Below are 16973 nucleotides of genomic sequence, written 5' to 3' on the forward strand. Positions count from 1 at the left end.
GAGAGCGTAATTCCGAAAAATTCGGCTTGACAATCAGCTGACAAATATCGACAGCCAGCCATTTTTATGCGGCTGACAGCTGATTGACGTGTATTGCATATATATATTTTTTTTCTTGCTTGCACGGGGCAGATGAATTTCCGCTGTCAGAAATTAAATCGAAACATCTGACACATTTGATTTCCGGCGCTAGCTGTCATTCATGTCATTGCCAAGAAATGAGTGGATGTTAAGGCAAAAGTGCTGACTCACCGATGATGGCGTTATGGCCGTGAAGACAGAACGTTGGCGCACTCCATTCGGGGTCTTGGTGGGCGAGCGTAGAATGTTATTGATCTTCTCATTCATATTGACGCGTGCCAGGAAGTCTTCGGTGTTAAAGCCAATGACGCTGCTAACCGGCAGTGATGGGGTTTTCGGTGTTTCCGGTTGCACTGGCTTCGGTTTCTCCTCCACTTGATCCTTGGTGCTTGCATTTATCTCCGTTACGTTTTCGGAATTCATTTTTTACGCAATTTCCTAATAAAATTAGCTGCTTACTATTCTGCTCAGCAATGCCACTGGAAAATTCCTGCTTTTGATAGATGAAGATGAAGGCGATGGGATGGGATGTTGTTCCCGGGCGTGATGCAACACGGTGTTTCTGTGTGTATGTGTGTGTGTGTGTGTGGGTAGAAGCGTTTGCTGCTGATACGCGAACGCGAAATTTTCGTACTTTCCGTATCTTTGCAGTGTTTAACGGTCTGCGAAAATGATTTGCAAGCGGCGCGTTACGTTTTGCGTTTTTGTGAAAGAAAACTTTATTGGTACGTTACGGAGAGAGAAAAAACAGAAATTCGAATTTTTATTGCATGTGGCTGCGTGCGTAAAAAATTTTCAACTGAACAGGAAATGTTGAAAATTTTTAAAGTTTGAAAAAATTTTTTTTGTCAAAATGACTTTTGTTGAAATAAATTTCAAAGGTTGCTACACAATTTTGAAAGCTGTGGCCAATGCAATTTCACTTATCGGCGTAGCAGTGTCGAGTGGCATGGCGTGGAACAGCTGATATCGGGGCGCAGCTGTTTATTGTTGATAAAATGCGGCTGGGGAAATTTGTGGATGACAGAAGCACATATGGAAAAGTTCTCAGCTGAAATTGCTATGAAAACAAAAGTGTGTGTGCGAGTGGGTTTTCGCTATTTTGAAAATGTATATTCGCTGCTGTTTACAAAAAGAACACTGTACAGCACCGCTGTTAACGTTTTGTGTGCATAAATTTAGGCGCAGGTTTTTATTTTATGTAGTTAACAGATGCAAAGTTGAAAAACATGAATGTTAAGTTTGAAAAGTCTAAAGTAGGTATCAGTATAAATAGCTGCGTCTTATAATCCTGCACGCGTTCCAAATAGATCAGCTACATATTGGATATTTGAGGTCGTGAAAGTCGTTGTGTGTGAGTAAAATATCGGAATCGGTTCTATATCCCGTTTTTTTTTAGCTATTTTAGAACAACCATGTTTAATTTAATAATTATCTAAAAAATTAACAAAACAGAAATAAATAGAAAAGTAGTTAAATATAACTGTTTTCTTTGATATATTTTTTTTTAGTGAAAAATACATACTTCCGATGTACCCTGTAATTAATATTTTTTTTTCTTAAAAATGATATTTGAATATGCTTTTAGAATGGCTGCGTTTCTTTATACATTCCGGATAATCCCATTTCACAGCCGGAATAAACAGAATGCGTTTGAAATATACGTCAACATATCATCAGGAACGTTCTAAATAATAAATAAACAAAAAAGTGTATTCCAAACGTTCAGAATGAATAAAGAAATGCAGCCAATGTATTGCCGTATTTGCCCGTGTTCAGACTATCAAAGAGTGAAATGGCTTTTTGTGGAGCTACTTATTATACTGCCGGTAGTGAACTATTTACCATTTGAAAGGGGATAACTCAATAAAGAGAGGAAACGCAAATCTGTTTAAGATTTTGTTGCTACAAAGGCTGCTCCATTTCACTTTTCAGCAGACAAATTTGGAAATTCAGAGCATTTATGTTTTCAATTGAAATTAATATATTTTGGCAATGTTTTTTTTTTTTTTTTAAATTAGCCATATAAATTGCATTTGTACTAGGTAGAATTTTTTTCCTCAATATAAATATTAAAAAAATGCATTCAAACATAAAAACACAACAAATTAAAAAATGGCCCCTTATGACCCATCGGTCGCCAATCAATAAAAAAATTATGTTTTCTTAAATAATCTAGTTACTTGTTTGGCCATAATTAATTTAGGCCAAGGAAATGGGCAAAGTTACCCATAGTGCAATGACTGGAATTGACCATTTTTGATTTGTTTAAATTTTAATCAGAACCTTTTCTTTTATCATATAATATATAATATATAATAACGAAGTTCCACCAAAGAAAAAACAAAATACAAAATTCGGAAGTTCAAACTTTCAAAATTTCACGGATTTTTCAAGTTTATTTTTTTGATGCAAAAATGGTTATGGTCTCATTTCAAAGAATATATTTGTTTGTAAAAATCCCAATATTACAAAAAAAAAAAATTTAAAAATTACAGAAGTCTGAAATTTTAAAAATTGTGAGTGCAAAAACTTGCATACAGTTTTTTACATCTTCTATTGTTCTTTAAAGAGATATATGAATTTTTGAACATTGAAACGAAATTTTTTTGCGAACTCTAAATTAAAAATAAATTTAGACTAAATAAAATTTTTTTAACATATGTAGCTTCTTAAGAGTTGACAAATACAAAAATTCATATCTATCTTTAAAAAAGTACCTTCTGGAAAATTTGAGGATCTCTTAAGATTTGCGAATTTTTTTATTTCAATACTCTATAAATTTTCGACATTTTTTATAAATTTTTTTATAGTCCCAAATATCGCCTTAAAAACGAGACCAAACCGTCTTTGTTACTTTTATTTAGTCTAGTTAAGAAGAATGATCCATTCTCAAGAAATTATGTGAAAATGAGGCAAATACTTCGAATATTTTGTTTTATATTACCTTTTTTTTATCAAAAATACATGAAATGTGCCGTTATGAATTAAAATGAAGATTGAACAAAGGACGAATTTCGCATAAATACAGCCGCTTCCAACCGATTGTAATTTCAATAGTCATAAAAGATGATCCTTAACCACATTCGGCATTCAAAAGTTGACCTTAATTGCCAACGATATCATTTAATTTGATTGCGATATGATCAGAGTAAAAGGACAAGGTATAAAGCAATACATACATATGTAATGCCAAAGACAATGAAAGCGACGTGGAAATGTCAACAACTGTCAAGTGCAGCTACATAAGAACTACATACAAATATACATATGTATGTATGTATTTCCACGGGCATTCAAGCACTGCTAACAACTTCCGCAAAGCCTTTCGTTGGTATGAAACTGAATCGTTGTCAAACAAGGACTTTCGCCATTGTTCAGGACTCAAAAGCGCTCAGATCCCAGCTAGCACATTTGTCAGACAATTTCTGATATCAGAAAAGTCGGAATAAAAAGTTGACTTTTTAGACAAGTTTTACAGGTTTCGTACAGATTTCTGGGCGTAATGTCTGGAGAATTTCATTTATTTCCTTATCCGATATGTCTGATCGAATTATGTCCGATTTCGGGCATACACGTCTGATAATTATTATTTTCCTTGATTATTTGGTCAGACATCTGTTATATATCCGTCCGAAACGTCGGTAATTAAGTCAGAATTTCCCACGTCGTGTCGGTTAGACTTCCTGTCAACCTCTCCATACGCTTCTCTGACCGATATCGGCCAAAATCATACAGATTTCTGACTTTTTTGCGGACGAGTCTGACGGATATGTAACAGATTTCTGGCAATTTTGATAGCTGGGATACAACTTAGGTATGCAAATGGATATGTACATATATATATCTACGCACGTAAGGTACCACCATAATATTGAAATTGACTTTCCTTTTATGGTGATTACTCTGGTTATGACTTTTGATACTGAAAATGACCATACCTGAATACCTTCATATGTATATATGTATGTATGTGTGCACAATATGTATGTTTATATATACAACGATGTGATTACGAATATACTATTTTGATGACATTTATGGTGCGATAGCATATGCAATTTTTGTTATTGTAAATACTTATTTATTGGCGATGATTCAAGGTATTTGGTGGTTTGACTTGTAAATATGGTTACAAAATTGCTTTGTATATTTATTTATAAATACAAATGCTATAATCAAAAATAATGCAGTCTTTTTCAATTCAGTCTATAATATCAAGCTTAATATCTTAGCTAAATGTGTTTAGGTAAGGTCAACTAAGATTATACTTACGCGTTTATCCCTGAAACTGACAAACTTATAAAATTTGGCTAAAAGTGGTGAAATATTTTTTGTTTTAGTTAACCGAAGCCTAGGAAGTAAGAATTTGCTAATGCCAAGTTAATTAAACGTTTAGCTTCCGCACCAGTTGAGAAAAAAGAAAGGCTGCCTCAAGGCATCCTTGTCGGTTAAGGTATAAATAAAAAAGGAAAGTGTTTGATATTTTTTGGCTTTGATTTTCATTAAAATGCATTTATATCAGTAGGGGTTGATGAAAGCATCAATCAAAGCAAAGATGAGTTAATCCGATAGGTGGCGCAGGCGTCCAGATATTTGAAAAACCCGTATTTATAGTCCAATTTGGTTCATATTTAGAACGTATATTAACTACATGAAAAGGAATATCTGTAGAAAACATTTTGCTGATAGGTGACGCATGAGCCGATATATTAGGTAAATCAGTATTTATGGTCCGATTTCGTTCAAAGCCTGTCTTAAAAATATTTGTTTTTACTAATAACTTATTTGTTCTAAAAACACATCCATTGGTTTTCGGCTCTATTAAAAATAATAAAAAACAATGATATGCTTAATTAGAATTTGAAAACAATGACGAAAAAGATCAAAGTCGAAAATGTTAGTTTTGACATAAACAGGCAAGGCTGCCTTCAGGCCGCCTTTACATTTTCTCATCTAAACCACGATTGGTTTTCTCTTCATAGTCACAGAGAAAACACAGCTAAGACATATTAACTATTCAATTTTGGGCCGAATTTATCCAATATAATTTTGGTTATTTAAGCTTTAAAATTTAACTTTCACTGGAATAAATTTTTGAGGATAAATGACTATAACCTGGCAAAGTAACAGTAAATCATGTGTAAATTAAATATCTACGAAAACATTCCAGGTGCTTATCATAACTATAGATACGGCGTTTATAAAAATTTGTAATATTTATTTTTTTATAATTTAGCTTAAAAAATTGTTTGTTAAGAAAAGTGGTTCATTCAATAAAAAAAACTATATACAACTTATTGCACATACCATTTACATTGGTGGCAATAATAGAAACGCTTTATGTTGACCAGTTTTGGCTACATTTCTTTTGTTTATTTAATATTTGATATTTTTTTTATAAATGTGTAGCTCAATACACATATAATACCTTGCGGCAGGCAATTTTGCACACAAAAATAAATCAATATATTCGCCAAACCAAGGGCCAAATACAGTAAAATTGCGTTCTTAATTTTTCTCTCTGATGTCAGGCTTTTTTAAAAGAACTTTGAAATTTGAAAGATATGAGTAATTCAAAAAATCATTTAAAAATTTCAGTGCAATATGCTTCAAAACCCAGCATGGGTATCAAATGAAAGAAAAGATTCTGTTGAGTTAAAAAAAAAAAAATGTAATGTCATTTTTTGGTGCGTAAGAGACGAATATCCTTGAAATTTTTCAATTCTTATTTTTGAAAAAATTATGTATTAAGGACTTAGTTTATTAGCTTAAAAAAATAAAATTGATCAAAGGGGCATTTTCAATTCCTATTCGTCCTTGTGAACCCAAAAAAATTATTTCATTTGGTACCCATTCTTTTGTTTTTCGTTGCACTGAAAGTTTTTGGAATTAACCATATCTTTGCAATTATAACGAGCCCTAACTGCCAAAATAACGTAATTGACATTTTTTTTTTCAAAATTTTCGTTTTGTTGCAGAAATGCATCTAGATGCTCTAGGAATATTTCTGCATCAAAAATAAAATTTTGAAAAAAATGTCGCTTGCGTTATTTTGGCGGTTAGGGCTCGATAAATTCGTTAAAAAAAATCATGACGTCAGTAAAATGCCTATTTATATGCAGTTAATTATGTGTAATATGAGGCAGACTTTTATAAAATAAATTAAAGTTTGGATAAACAAAAGGAATATAGACAAAACTGGTCCAATTAAGGCGCTTCTTTTATTTCTGCCACGAGTATTATGAACTTCTTTTAACCAGAAAATAAATTGTTTAATTTTATTTTTTTTTCATCGAGCTTTTTTCGACATACCTTAAATTATTTCATCAGATATGTACAGACTAAAGTTTTATTAAATGCATATAAATTTAATAACTGTCTTTCGTTTTGTTACTTATTAAATAATTTTCACTTTAAATTAAAAGCTCGTTTCAAACCCATTTATTTATTATTTATTATATGGTAGGAGAGCTTCTCAAACCATATTGATGCAATTTTTTCATTTTAAGTCGTTGAAAAATAATAAATGTCTAAATCCCGGGACTGATTAAGACTGGTCAAAATCCATACCTTCAATGAATGAAAATATTTTTTTCTTCATGATTACAATATACACTAACTAAAAACTACTTTTATACCTGTTTTTGTATTAATTGTGTACGATCCACAAGCAATTATATTTCCCGATCTGAATTTTTAGTTAGCTCACTTTAGTACTTAGTATTTGACTAAGAATTTAAAAATTTTCTTCTGAAGCGTTTAAAATTAAAACATGAACTTAAGAATTAATATTTACGGATTTATCCGTTTAGAGATGCTCCGCCAAAACGTGCTCGGAACTATTTTTTTAACCATATTTTTATTTCCTCATTTCATTGATAAAGATACGATACCGCTGCAAACAACATTGCAATTATTGTGATGATGATGCATAATGCATAAGAAAAAAGAAATAACGATTTATCATCCAATCGATGGTCAATGATGGTGAAAGTTTATTGATCTGAATTTTTCGCGCTATTGCTCTGCAAATAGCAAAATTTTGGCAGACACAAAGGATATAAAGAGGAGAGCGCTAGCCGGCAATTTTAGCTAACGTGCCAGTAGCTGAAAATGAAGTAAAGAAAACAAACCATTCAAATGAAAGAAAATTCTATGAAAACAAAGCAGACTATGCTTTGCTAGCTGTGAACATTTGTCAACTGAAATGTCTAAAAATAAAAATTAAAGATGAAGGTGAAAGTGTAAGTGTCAATTGAAGTACACACCAAGACATACTTTTACAAGGTGGAAGTGGCAAATAAATTTAGATGCCTTTGTGGGCGGTGTTACCAGAGAACCTGAGATTTTCGTATTGGTGTTCTTAATGTCAAAACGATATACTTGTTGTGTAATTCATACTGTCATTGTGCGTACAATTTTATTTTATTTTTTGTACTCCTACTACCACCTTTTATACATTCACCTTGCTGAAATGTTAAATAATATTGAAATTGAAATATTAAAATATAAATTGAAATTGAAATTGAAATGCGACAGGGTAAATTACAAGGGACCAATCATTCGAAAATACGTTTTCGAGAAAAGCGACTTTAAAGTTAGGTTTCTTTTGTTTTGAGGTTTAGGAAAAAAACAAAACTAGAAGCTGCATTTAAAACAGTGGTGCAACTACTACAAGAATTGGTAAAAAGTGAAGTGAATGAATATTTTCGTCCTATAGTTCTCTTGTAACTTTTCCTCTTTAAGGCTTTCTGTGCAAAGTCACTATTGAACTAAGTCAACAATATTTTTTTTACTAGCATTTACTATTTTTTAAAGATATACATATCTAGGTATTAATATATCTACAAAAAGTTCCTGTTTACCTTTTCGAATTCGATATTGGCCAGGTCATCGAGGTGAGCGCTTCAGAATGATGATAGCTGCTTTCTTTGGAACCCAAAAGCATGATATGAACGTGCAAGTCATAAGTCGCAGGTCTATGCAAATAAAAAATATAACGCTAGCGTAGAGTGAAAAGTTGCTAAGTCCACTTTTTATGAAAACTCATATTGTGATATAGGAGGCTAAAGAAGTTGAATACGCATCTTATCGAAAATTATAAAGGCACTTGTTTTACTTTCTCCTCTTCATAAGCAATAAAAGGAAAATTTGCTAAGTCCAAAAGAAGCACCACAAATCCGATTAGGCCAAAATAATACGACATCTTTTAATATATATCGAATCCTTCTGATTCTTATGGAGTTTTGCTTTGCTTTAAACGCGTAAAATGTTTGATTCAAAGTCTTGCGAAATAGTTAAAGAAAATGGCTATAGGAAGATTTTTTCCTCTCCTGTAAAATTTTTAAAATGGGACTTAGAAACTTTTCTTTCTAAGCTAGCGATAAGCGATTTATGAAAAACAAAAATGTTTAAGGAAATTAAAGTAATAGGAAAATAAAATATCATAAATAAAATAATCAAGGATTTCCGATCCGACCACCATCAAATTATGATTTCTTTTTTCATATAGCAATCGACCACCTGCAGAAATTTATAAACCACCGAGTTTAGTTCTTCCCTGAAAAGCTTCTCACCAAAATTATTGCCTTTCGGAGGCATCGTATGTTTTTGCGTGAACCCAGCAAGACGTATGCCAACAATTTGAGGACAAACTCGGCCAAGCACTTCGCAAAATGTGTAAGACGCCAATTATTCTTTTTTCTTTGCTGAAAAATTCACTCACTAAAAAAAAACTAAAAACAATTTCACCACTTTTTCGTGCAAAAGTTGACACTGTGCTACGAATGACAAATTGAAAGGCCGCTAAATAAGAATTAGCCCTGTTGTTTGGGCAATTTTTCATTACTTCTCAACACCGTAGTAGTGTGCTCACGATTTTTTTTTTTTATTTTGTTTGCTATTATCGTATCGCATTAGTTATTATTTTTTTGCTACCCTACTCATTGATGTTTCGCTGTAATGCTAAAATCGCAGCTCTACAAAATGACAACGCCGCAAAAAGTAAAATCTTACTGTATAAAAACATTCAATTGCTGTGGAAACCTGTTCAACGTGGCGTATGTGGAACGGTGCGATGCTGTCACATTGCAAAACAATTTGTCAAATTGGTATTCCAAATCGCTTTTGCTACCTACCTACATACATATGTACATACTATACATGCATAGAAATACATACAAACAAAAAAAAATGTATCTATCCCAGTCAGCAAAATGATGAGCCCTTCTAAATAAACGCTTTCAGAAAGGGCCTTTTCAAGAAAACCTCTTTGGGGTGTGTAGTAAAGATCGTCCAATAGCACTACCATTCGAAGAAGCTGAAAGCTTTAAGCTCTGGTAATTCCGTGTAAAATGTAAAGGAGTAAAGACACCCGAAATTAAGGCTCGCAGAAAGTCTCTTTTTCGAATTTTGTCGACTGGGACACTTACATCGCAAACGAAAATTTCAAAGTGTATTCGAATAAAATAAGAAAATACTGTGTATGTATGTAAAGAAATGTCAAATAAATCATTATGGCAACTAAATTTAAAATAAACTCTGTCACTCGAATAATAGTGCTTCTGTGGCATACACGCCCGCAAAATAAAATACGCCAACAGACTAGCCTCGATGATTGATGAGCGCTAATCAAAAGAAATATTTCTTAACGTAAGAGTGCGGACATTAAAGGCCGCTGTGCTGCATGATGACGTTGTCGTTTTCTAATGCTAATGTTAATGTTGCTAATATTTTTGCAAATAAACTGATTTCCCCCCCCCGCCTACTAGCAATGATGTTGCTGTCCACAGAATACAATTTTCATTTTTCAACCAGCGCTTGGCTTGCCCTTCAGATGAATGGCAATGCAAAAGCGGTGCGAATGTCGCTGAACGTCCTCCACATACAAGTAGACTTTTGTTTTGCAAAGGAAATCGTAGGCCAAAGGGTACATAAATATTCATAAAGGTGTATGACTTCTTTTGCATTGTCGTGATATCAACTACCCCTTTGAAGGATGTTTCAAATAAATGATGAGTGGTTTTGCTTTATACTTGATTGACAGCATAGAATTATCGTATGATAGGATATAAGTAATGATTTGAAAGTAAATCTCAGGGCAATGATTAAGTGTACATACATACAGATGAATTCTGAAGTTGAATCATCCGTTTTTTATACATCTCAGTTTGCTATTTCTACTTAATATTTTCGGCTAAATCGGTCCACGCGTTAATATTCTGTTGAACTGTAAATTTAGACATAATTCTAAATCGCCTTTTCCGACCACGTTTTCTTATTTTAACTATTTATTTTTAGCTCACAGCTTCTCACTGTCAAGAACCGAAGTTGATACCGTCCGGTGTCACTGCGATTAGGGCGGTTATATAAATAGCCTCATTATCTGAAGTTACAGTTCAGTGAACTTCTATGACTGTTTATAACTTAACATTTCATTTTAATTGGCTTTCATTTATGTATGTACGTATGGAAATTTTACTATGCAGCAGATTACAAATGAAGTGTTTGTAAATGTCATTGAACTGGCCAACGCAAAACATATTAATGACTGGCTAATCTAATGGAAAAGTGTAACTTATGCGCAATAGATGGGCGCTAATGTTTATTTATACAATATCGCATGTCATAGTTAAGTGAACGACGCAAATTACTTTCAAATGAAAAACCATTATTTTTAAGCTATGTGGGAGTCGGCCATTTTGTATATGTGGCGGCTATATGATACAGTGCCTCGAATTGAACAAAATTAGGTAGGCCAACTCAGAATTTTATACTATATATCCAAAACGAATTTCGAGCTGATATTTTCACAGGTTTTGCCCATAGTGCAATGTGAGTTTCGTGGCCGATTTTGGGTTCGGAAGGATCAGTTTACGGTTCTTTTGGAATTTGTTTTTTTATTCCGGAACCGTTTTTTGGTTCTTTTTGGAATCGAGTTAGAACCTTTTCCGGATCTTGTAAGAACCGAACCGAACGATTCCGTAAAGGACCCAGTTCCTCGGTGCAGAACTATTACGAAGTATGCTCCCATACTAATTTGGTTTAGTTCCAATCGTTGAATTATGAAGAAGTTAACGCCACTCTGAGAGTTTTATACGAGCATCACTGTTTTAAGATTCTTTTTCGAAAAACTGCTAATTCCCTGTAAAAAAATGTATTTTCGACCAAAAAACTGCAAGATACAAAAACGAAGAGAGTTTTTAAAAAATTAATGTTTTTAAAAAATTAGACTTTGCAACCTTGGTGCAACCGGGGATCAGTGCCATTATTTCTTTTGTAAATTGCTTTTTTAATTTTTTTTGAGCATTCGATTCGACACCTCAAATGTAATACCTCCTGAAGCACTTTTTAAAGAAATCTGTTATTCTTAAAATGCCAGAGTGTGCTGGAATTTCTAGTTTATTAATGTTTAATTCAAATATATTTTTTTTTTAATATTCTTTCCACATTTGCTGCAGCGCCTGGAATGGAAAGGACAGCTGAAACAATTTGTTGCAAATGGGGAAACGCAGGTCTTTCAAGGTTCCTTTTTATGTTAAAAGTTTACCTACACATAAATTGAAAGAGAAATTTAAATTTAATCAGTTTCGAAAAAAACTGTCATTTGTACTAGAAGGTAATTTTAATAAACAACTGTAATCTTGTCTAAAAAGCTGTCATTTATAGTAAAAACTTTGAATCTGGCAACATTGGTGAACATTTCAGTCGGTTATGTTTAGGCTTAAATATTACTTGTTTTGCAAAATATTTGGCTTTTCAGCCGTTTTTATTTTTTATTTTTATTGCTTTATGGTGATGAAAAAAAATCAACCACTTCATCAATTTCCTGTAGTGGAAAACTGGATTTTAGCGAAATTAATTGCATTTTTTAACCGACTTCAAAAAAAGTAGGAGGTTATGAATTCGTCGGAATATATATATATATATTTTTTTCTTTATGTATTTTACCGCATAATTTTCGACCAAGTCAACCGATTTCAGAGGTGTTCCCATACTAAGCTAGTTTAGATCCGTTCATTGGATCATGAAAAAATTAACGGTACTCCTAAATTTTTTTATGAGAATTGAAGTCGGTTTTGTTTTTTTGCTTAAAAATTACTTGTTATTTTGCAAATGGATGCATGTGTGTACTATGTACGGAGGCCAAAGAGCAATTTTTATAACGTAGAAAAATTCGTACTATCAACTGCAGCGCATTAAGTATAAAAGTGTAAATATGCTGATGTAGCGCAAAATTGCGTTTTCATGTAGCCAGCAGCTTAATTCAGTTTAAAATACATCTATTGGGCAGCAAACTGATTGAAAGCTTTTTGGAATTTTGTTAAATTTTTTTTACTTTTTCTTTTGCGGGAGTAACAACGCTCGCCATGCCTGGCAAGTTTGGCTGCTGTTGTCGCTGTCACTGCCAATTAAGCGATCCTTCCAATGTTATTTTGCCACAACATGTAGCGAAAACAACATATGCATGTATAATGTATGTTAAAACTCAAAATTTGTTTTAAAAAATCGCAAATAAATTCTTTTCACTGCCATTAGCTCTAAAGTGAACGCGTTTAAGGCTTCACCTACATACAAAACGAATGGTTTGAGCGAGGGGTTTTGTTTATTTATTTGTTTGAAATTATGTATGGAAATTTTAAAACTCCATTAACAGTTTTTGCGCTTTATGACCTGCGCTGCAAAGTGAATATTTGCATGAAAAGTATGCGTGCCTTAATTTCAGTTAAGAGCTTTATAATGATCTTAACCACCCAACAATCCAAGCTAATGAAGGTGCGCATGCGTTAAAGCGACCAAGTATGTTTGTATGTATTTTCGCGTAGTAAAAGTTAATTGCTTTTGTCACATGTGTAAAGCGTGATTTCCGCTTATTTTAATTTCATTGTTTTTGTTTTTTTTTTTTGCGGTTAGCAAGTTAATTGTTTGCAGTTGCACGTGTTTATTCTACGGGATTGCCTTAAAATTGTTAAATGCATAATTGTGTTTTTTAATAAATTAAATTAAGAGTTGTCGTTGTGGTCAATGAGCCAGCATTGATAAATTTTTCATTATACATACATACATATGTATATCTGATAAAAAATAAGTTTATTTACCATAAACCAATACAGCAATTAAATCAAGAAAAACTTTAACGGATGAATGTCCAATTACACAGGAACATTTTATGGATGTGTACATTGTTATATTTGTATTATTGACATAAGTCCTTTAAAAATTGCCAAACTGGGCATTAATTAGCCTTATCATGACTTTAATTTTCCCTGAACTGGTTCACTTTTCATTTTTTCACTTAACGTTTCCATGTATTTACTATGGGCGGATGAAAAATTGTCGGATGAATTTTTTTCTCGAAAAGTAATGATACGGACAACATTTTTTTACAGTACATTAAAGGTAATCGATTGTCGTGTATTTATTCATAATTGAGTAGCCCACTTGCAAAGTGCGCTATGTAAATTTTTTTTTGGATGTTTAGTTTTTGATGCATTACGTACCAGTTTTTAAAGGCGGAAATAAGGTTCGAAATAAAAGTCTTTCCAGATAGTAAACAAACCGCTTATCTAAATTAAACAAACTAGTGTTCGCCCAGCGGTTGAAATTCAGCCGCTAAAATTAAGGATAGTTTATGTGAGTTGAGTTGAGCTGAAATTAACTCACCCCACCTCAACTCACCACTCCCCACACCGAAATTCACCACACCTTAATTCAATTCACCACACCTCAACTTTCTCACCACACCTTAACTCACCACACCTCAACTCACCACTCCCCTCACCTAAATTCACAACAACTTACTTCACCACACCTAAATCCACCACACCTTAGTGTGGTGAGGTGTGGTGAATGAATGTGTAGTATTTAGGAGGCATTTCTGCCCCAACCATGTACATGTACGGTATTAGTATTGGTGTCACTTTTACTATGGCGAAAAGATTGATTTGCTAAAGTATGCGTTAAATAAAATGCAACCCTTTTCCTATATTAACTTTTTGAAAATCTCGCAAACTAGTACGAATTGGAGAATACAAACAATATATGTATACATATATTCGAAATGTGTAGCCGGGAGTTGGGTTTCTCTCCAGTCGTTTCAACCTCACCGAAAACACCGAATTTACTTTATGAAACCTTTTTGGTTTTTAACACTATCCCACATAAGTTTTATTTTTTTTTTATCAGGCGGCGCAAAAATATAAGAAAATTCACCAGCGATTGCTTTAAAATATGTTTTTTACATATTCATATGTACTTAGTCACATATGTATGTCCAGCATGTCATGTCATAAAGACTAAAAATAAAAAGCAACAACACCATTTACACATTTCTTGCTACAACCGCACCCACCCAGTGGGACTACCTCAAGGACATATGGACATAAAAACGCCAAGTAACTGCCACTATATTTTGTGTTGTCAATATTATTGCCAAATGGCCCACATTTGCATTTATTCAAGCTCAATAAATGAGTTTTATGACATGATCAGTTGGTTTTGGCAACAAAAGCAAAAACACATTTTTATGCTCCCTCATAGCGTAACGTAAACTTGCGTGTAAGAGTACAGTATGTTGTTTATTGGATTTTTTTGTGTCACCTAGATTTCAGCCAAGCTGAATGCTTCAACATTTGTAAACATTGTTGCAGTTAATTTGAATTTAATTTTTATTTCAACTTACGTAACTTTGCATTTTTAGTGCAATTGCTAATGATATTAAACATTTTGGAGGCAATTCCATAGAATAAGCTGGCCAGTGGCAAGGCGGCGGCGGGTGGTATGTACTGGCTGGTGACGTGGTATTGTTATGGTGCTTTGTGGCTGTCCTACTTTCTCGCTGACATTGACTAATTGCTGCAATTTTTGGTAAATTTTCCATTTCTTATTGTGCGGGTGTAATAATGCTTTATTTTTGTTTTGTAAACACAGAATATTTATTGTGCTTTATTGATTAAATTTACTCGGTTTTACTTGCGTAAGTACATGTCTACTAAAAACTGCTTCTTTTATTAGTATAATTATTATTAATGTATGTTGTAGAAACTATTAAGGCTTTTAGTCTTTGAGGCAAAATTTGTTGTAGAGTAATTTAAGTAATATACTCCATAAATACGTATTTTTTTTACTCCTGGGCCATCTATCAGACAAAACATTTGTCAAATAATACAAATCAAATATCTCGACCCCTGCGCCACCAAGCGGATTATTTCATATTTCAAATTCCATTTTTCTAAGGTAAAGTTGGAGTATAAAGTCTAGAGCTCATTGGGAAATTAGGGAAACATGTGTTGCAAGATTTGATCTCACACAGTGGAAATTAAGTAAAAGTTTTTGAAATTGGGAGAATTTCTTTTGTATAGCCAATTTTTCTGTGATTGCTTATATATATTGATCACAATTTCATTTGATTTGAATATACCAGACACCCAATTCACGCCAAGACGATTTCAAAATAAAAAAAGACACTTTCTTCTTTCTTAGCGCGAAAAACTCTTTAAATTTTCTGAGGTCCCACATCTGCCACATATGTAAGGTTTGACTGCATTGCTAAGACTAATGTAAGTATTTCCATTTCGTAAGCGCTTATTTTAAGCTTGTTTCCCTAATAATGCGCTTGGAATAATCTACCACTCTACCTAACCTATTTTGCCATTTACATTAAAGGGCTTATAACTGTGATAACCCTTAAATGCTCACTCCAACCTTAGGCACTTTGGAAGGTGTATAAGTCTAAGTCAAGTTATACGCACGCCCATAGCCCACAGAGCATGCAGTTCATCTCCTTAGAGAGTCCCATTTTATGTGGGGGTACCTAAGCCAGGAGTGTTCTGTCAGGTACTCGGTGAGAGCTCTTTAGCCCTCTGAGCTAAGGTTTAGCAGTCGCTCAGAGATTTCATGAGATGAGTCTTTTTGATATTTGTCGTGCGCCGTTGGATTGCAGTTTTCGAGCTGTGGTCTTATCCGCTGCCTCTTACTAGTCCCCAGGGACCAAACTAAAACATTATAATTTAGAACAGGCGGACCAGTTACCTTGTTTGTTGCCAACCAAATTTTATAGGTATTTGTGAAAATAAAAAAAGTAGTAAAGAAGAGAACGAAGAGTGAAAGACGTTGTCGAAGGCATTCGAGAAGCAAAACGATACTAGTAGAGTTCCCTAACAGGACGCTTTCGGTTAAGGCCACTGGTGGAGTTTTATTTCGCACTTTGCAAGGTTTCTTGTTACAGTTATTTGACACCGCCCTTGCCAATAGGCTGGAGCTGGACGCAAAACCTGAAAATTCAAACAACTTCCCCTCAATAAATTTCGGAAGCATTTGGCCGACCTCTAGTGACAACGTTTGCCGTGGGATAACCCCAAAGAAATTGTCCATCGGAGCTGTTGCATCTAACTCCTTTGGAATAATATATTGTGAAAGAAGCTCAAAAGATTCATTTGGCGAAGTGGCGTCCAGCTCATGTGATACTACATACGATGCCCCTAGCAAGCGAAGTCTGGGCCTGATAAAAGTATGTATGTGTACAAACAGCTCCCGGGTGATTAACTGGCAGTCCCCAAAATAATGCCCGAATAAGGCGACCGAGTGTTTTGGCTATCTTTGTTACTATTTCCGGAATGAAGGCTTTATACTGTCCGACCGAGAGCCACGGTAGACCGCTAAAGCTTACTGGGGAAGTCAGTTTGATACAAACATCCATTAATAAAAATGTTTGATTTTGCCTGAGTAATAAGAGTTTCTGGTAAGCTTTGGACTGCGACAGCCATATTGAGTCACACCAAAATATTTTACCTAAAATAAGAAAATAAAATAAAAATGAGGATTTTGTCAGCAGTTGCTGGGAAGTGCGCATGCTGATCGTTTGATCAGAATACTCTTTGGCAGTACCATGC

The 16973-nt window shown here is 33.7% G+C and overlaps 1 protein-coding gene across 1 annotated transcript in view; it reads right to left on the reverse strand.

Moving 5' to 3' along the window:
- LOC118744040 overlaps positions 1 to 724 on the reverse strand; it is a 29626-nt gene extending 28902 nt beyond the window's left edge. Inside the window, exon 1 of the mRNA XM_036476798.1 lies at positions 253 to 724. Coding sequence (XP_036332691.1) covers positions 253 to 504 — 252 coding nt within the window. The 5' untranslated portion in view covers positions 505 to 724. The remainder of the gene's footprint in view (positions 1 to 252) is intronic.
- Positions 725 to 16973: the final 16249 nt, after the last annotated feature.

This window comes from Rhagoletis pomonella, unplaced genomic scaffold, assembly GCF_013731165.1.
Source record: "Rhagoletis pomonella isolate Grant_MI unplaced genomic scaffold, Rhpom_1.0 Rhpom_scaffold_00007, whole genome shotgun sequence".
NCBI lineage: Eukaryota > Metazoa > Arthropoda > Insecta > Diptera > Tephritidae > Rhagoletis > Rhagoletis pomonella.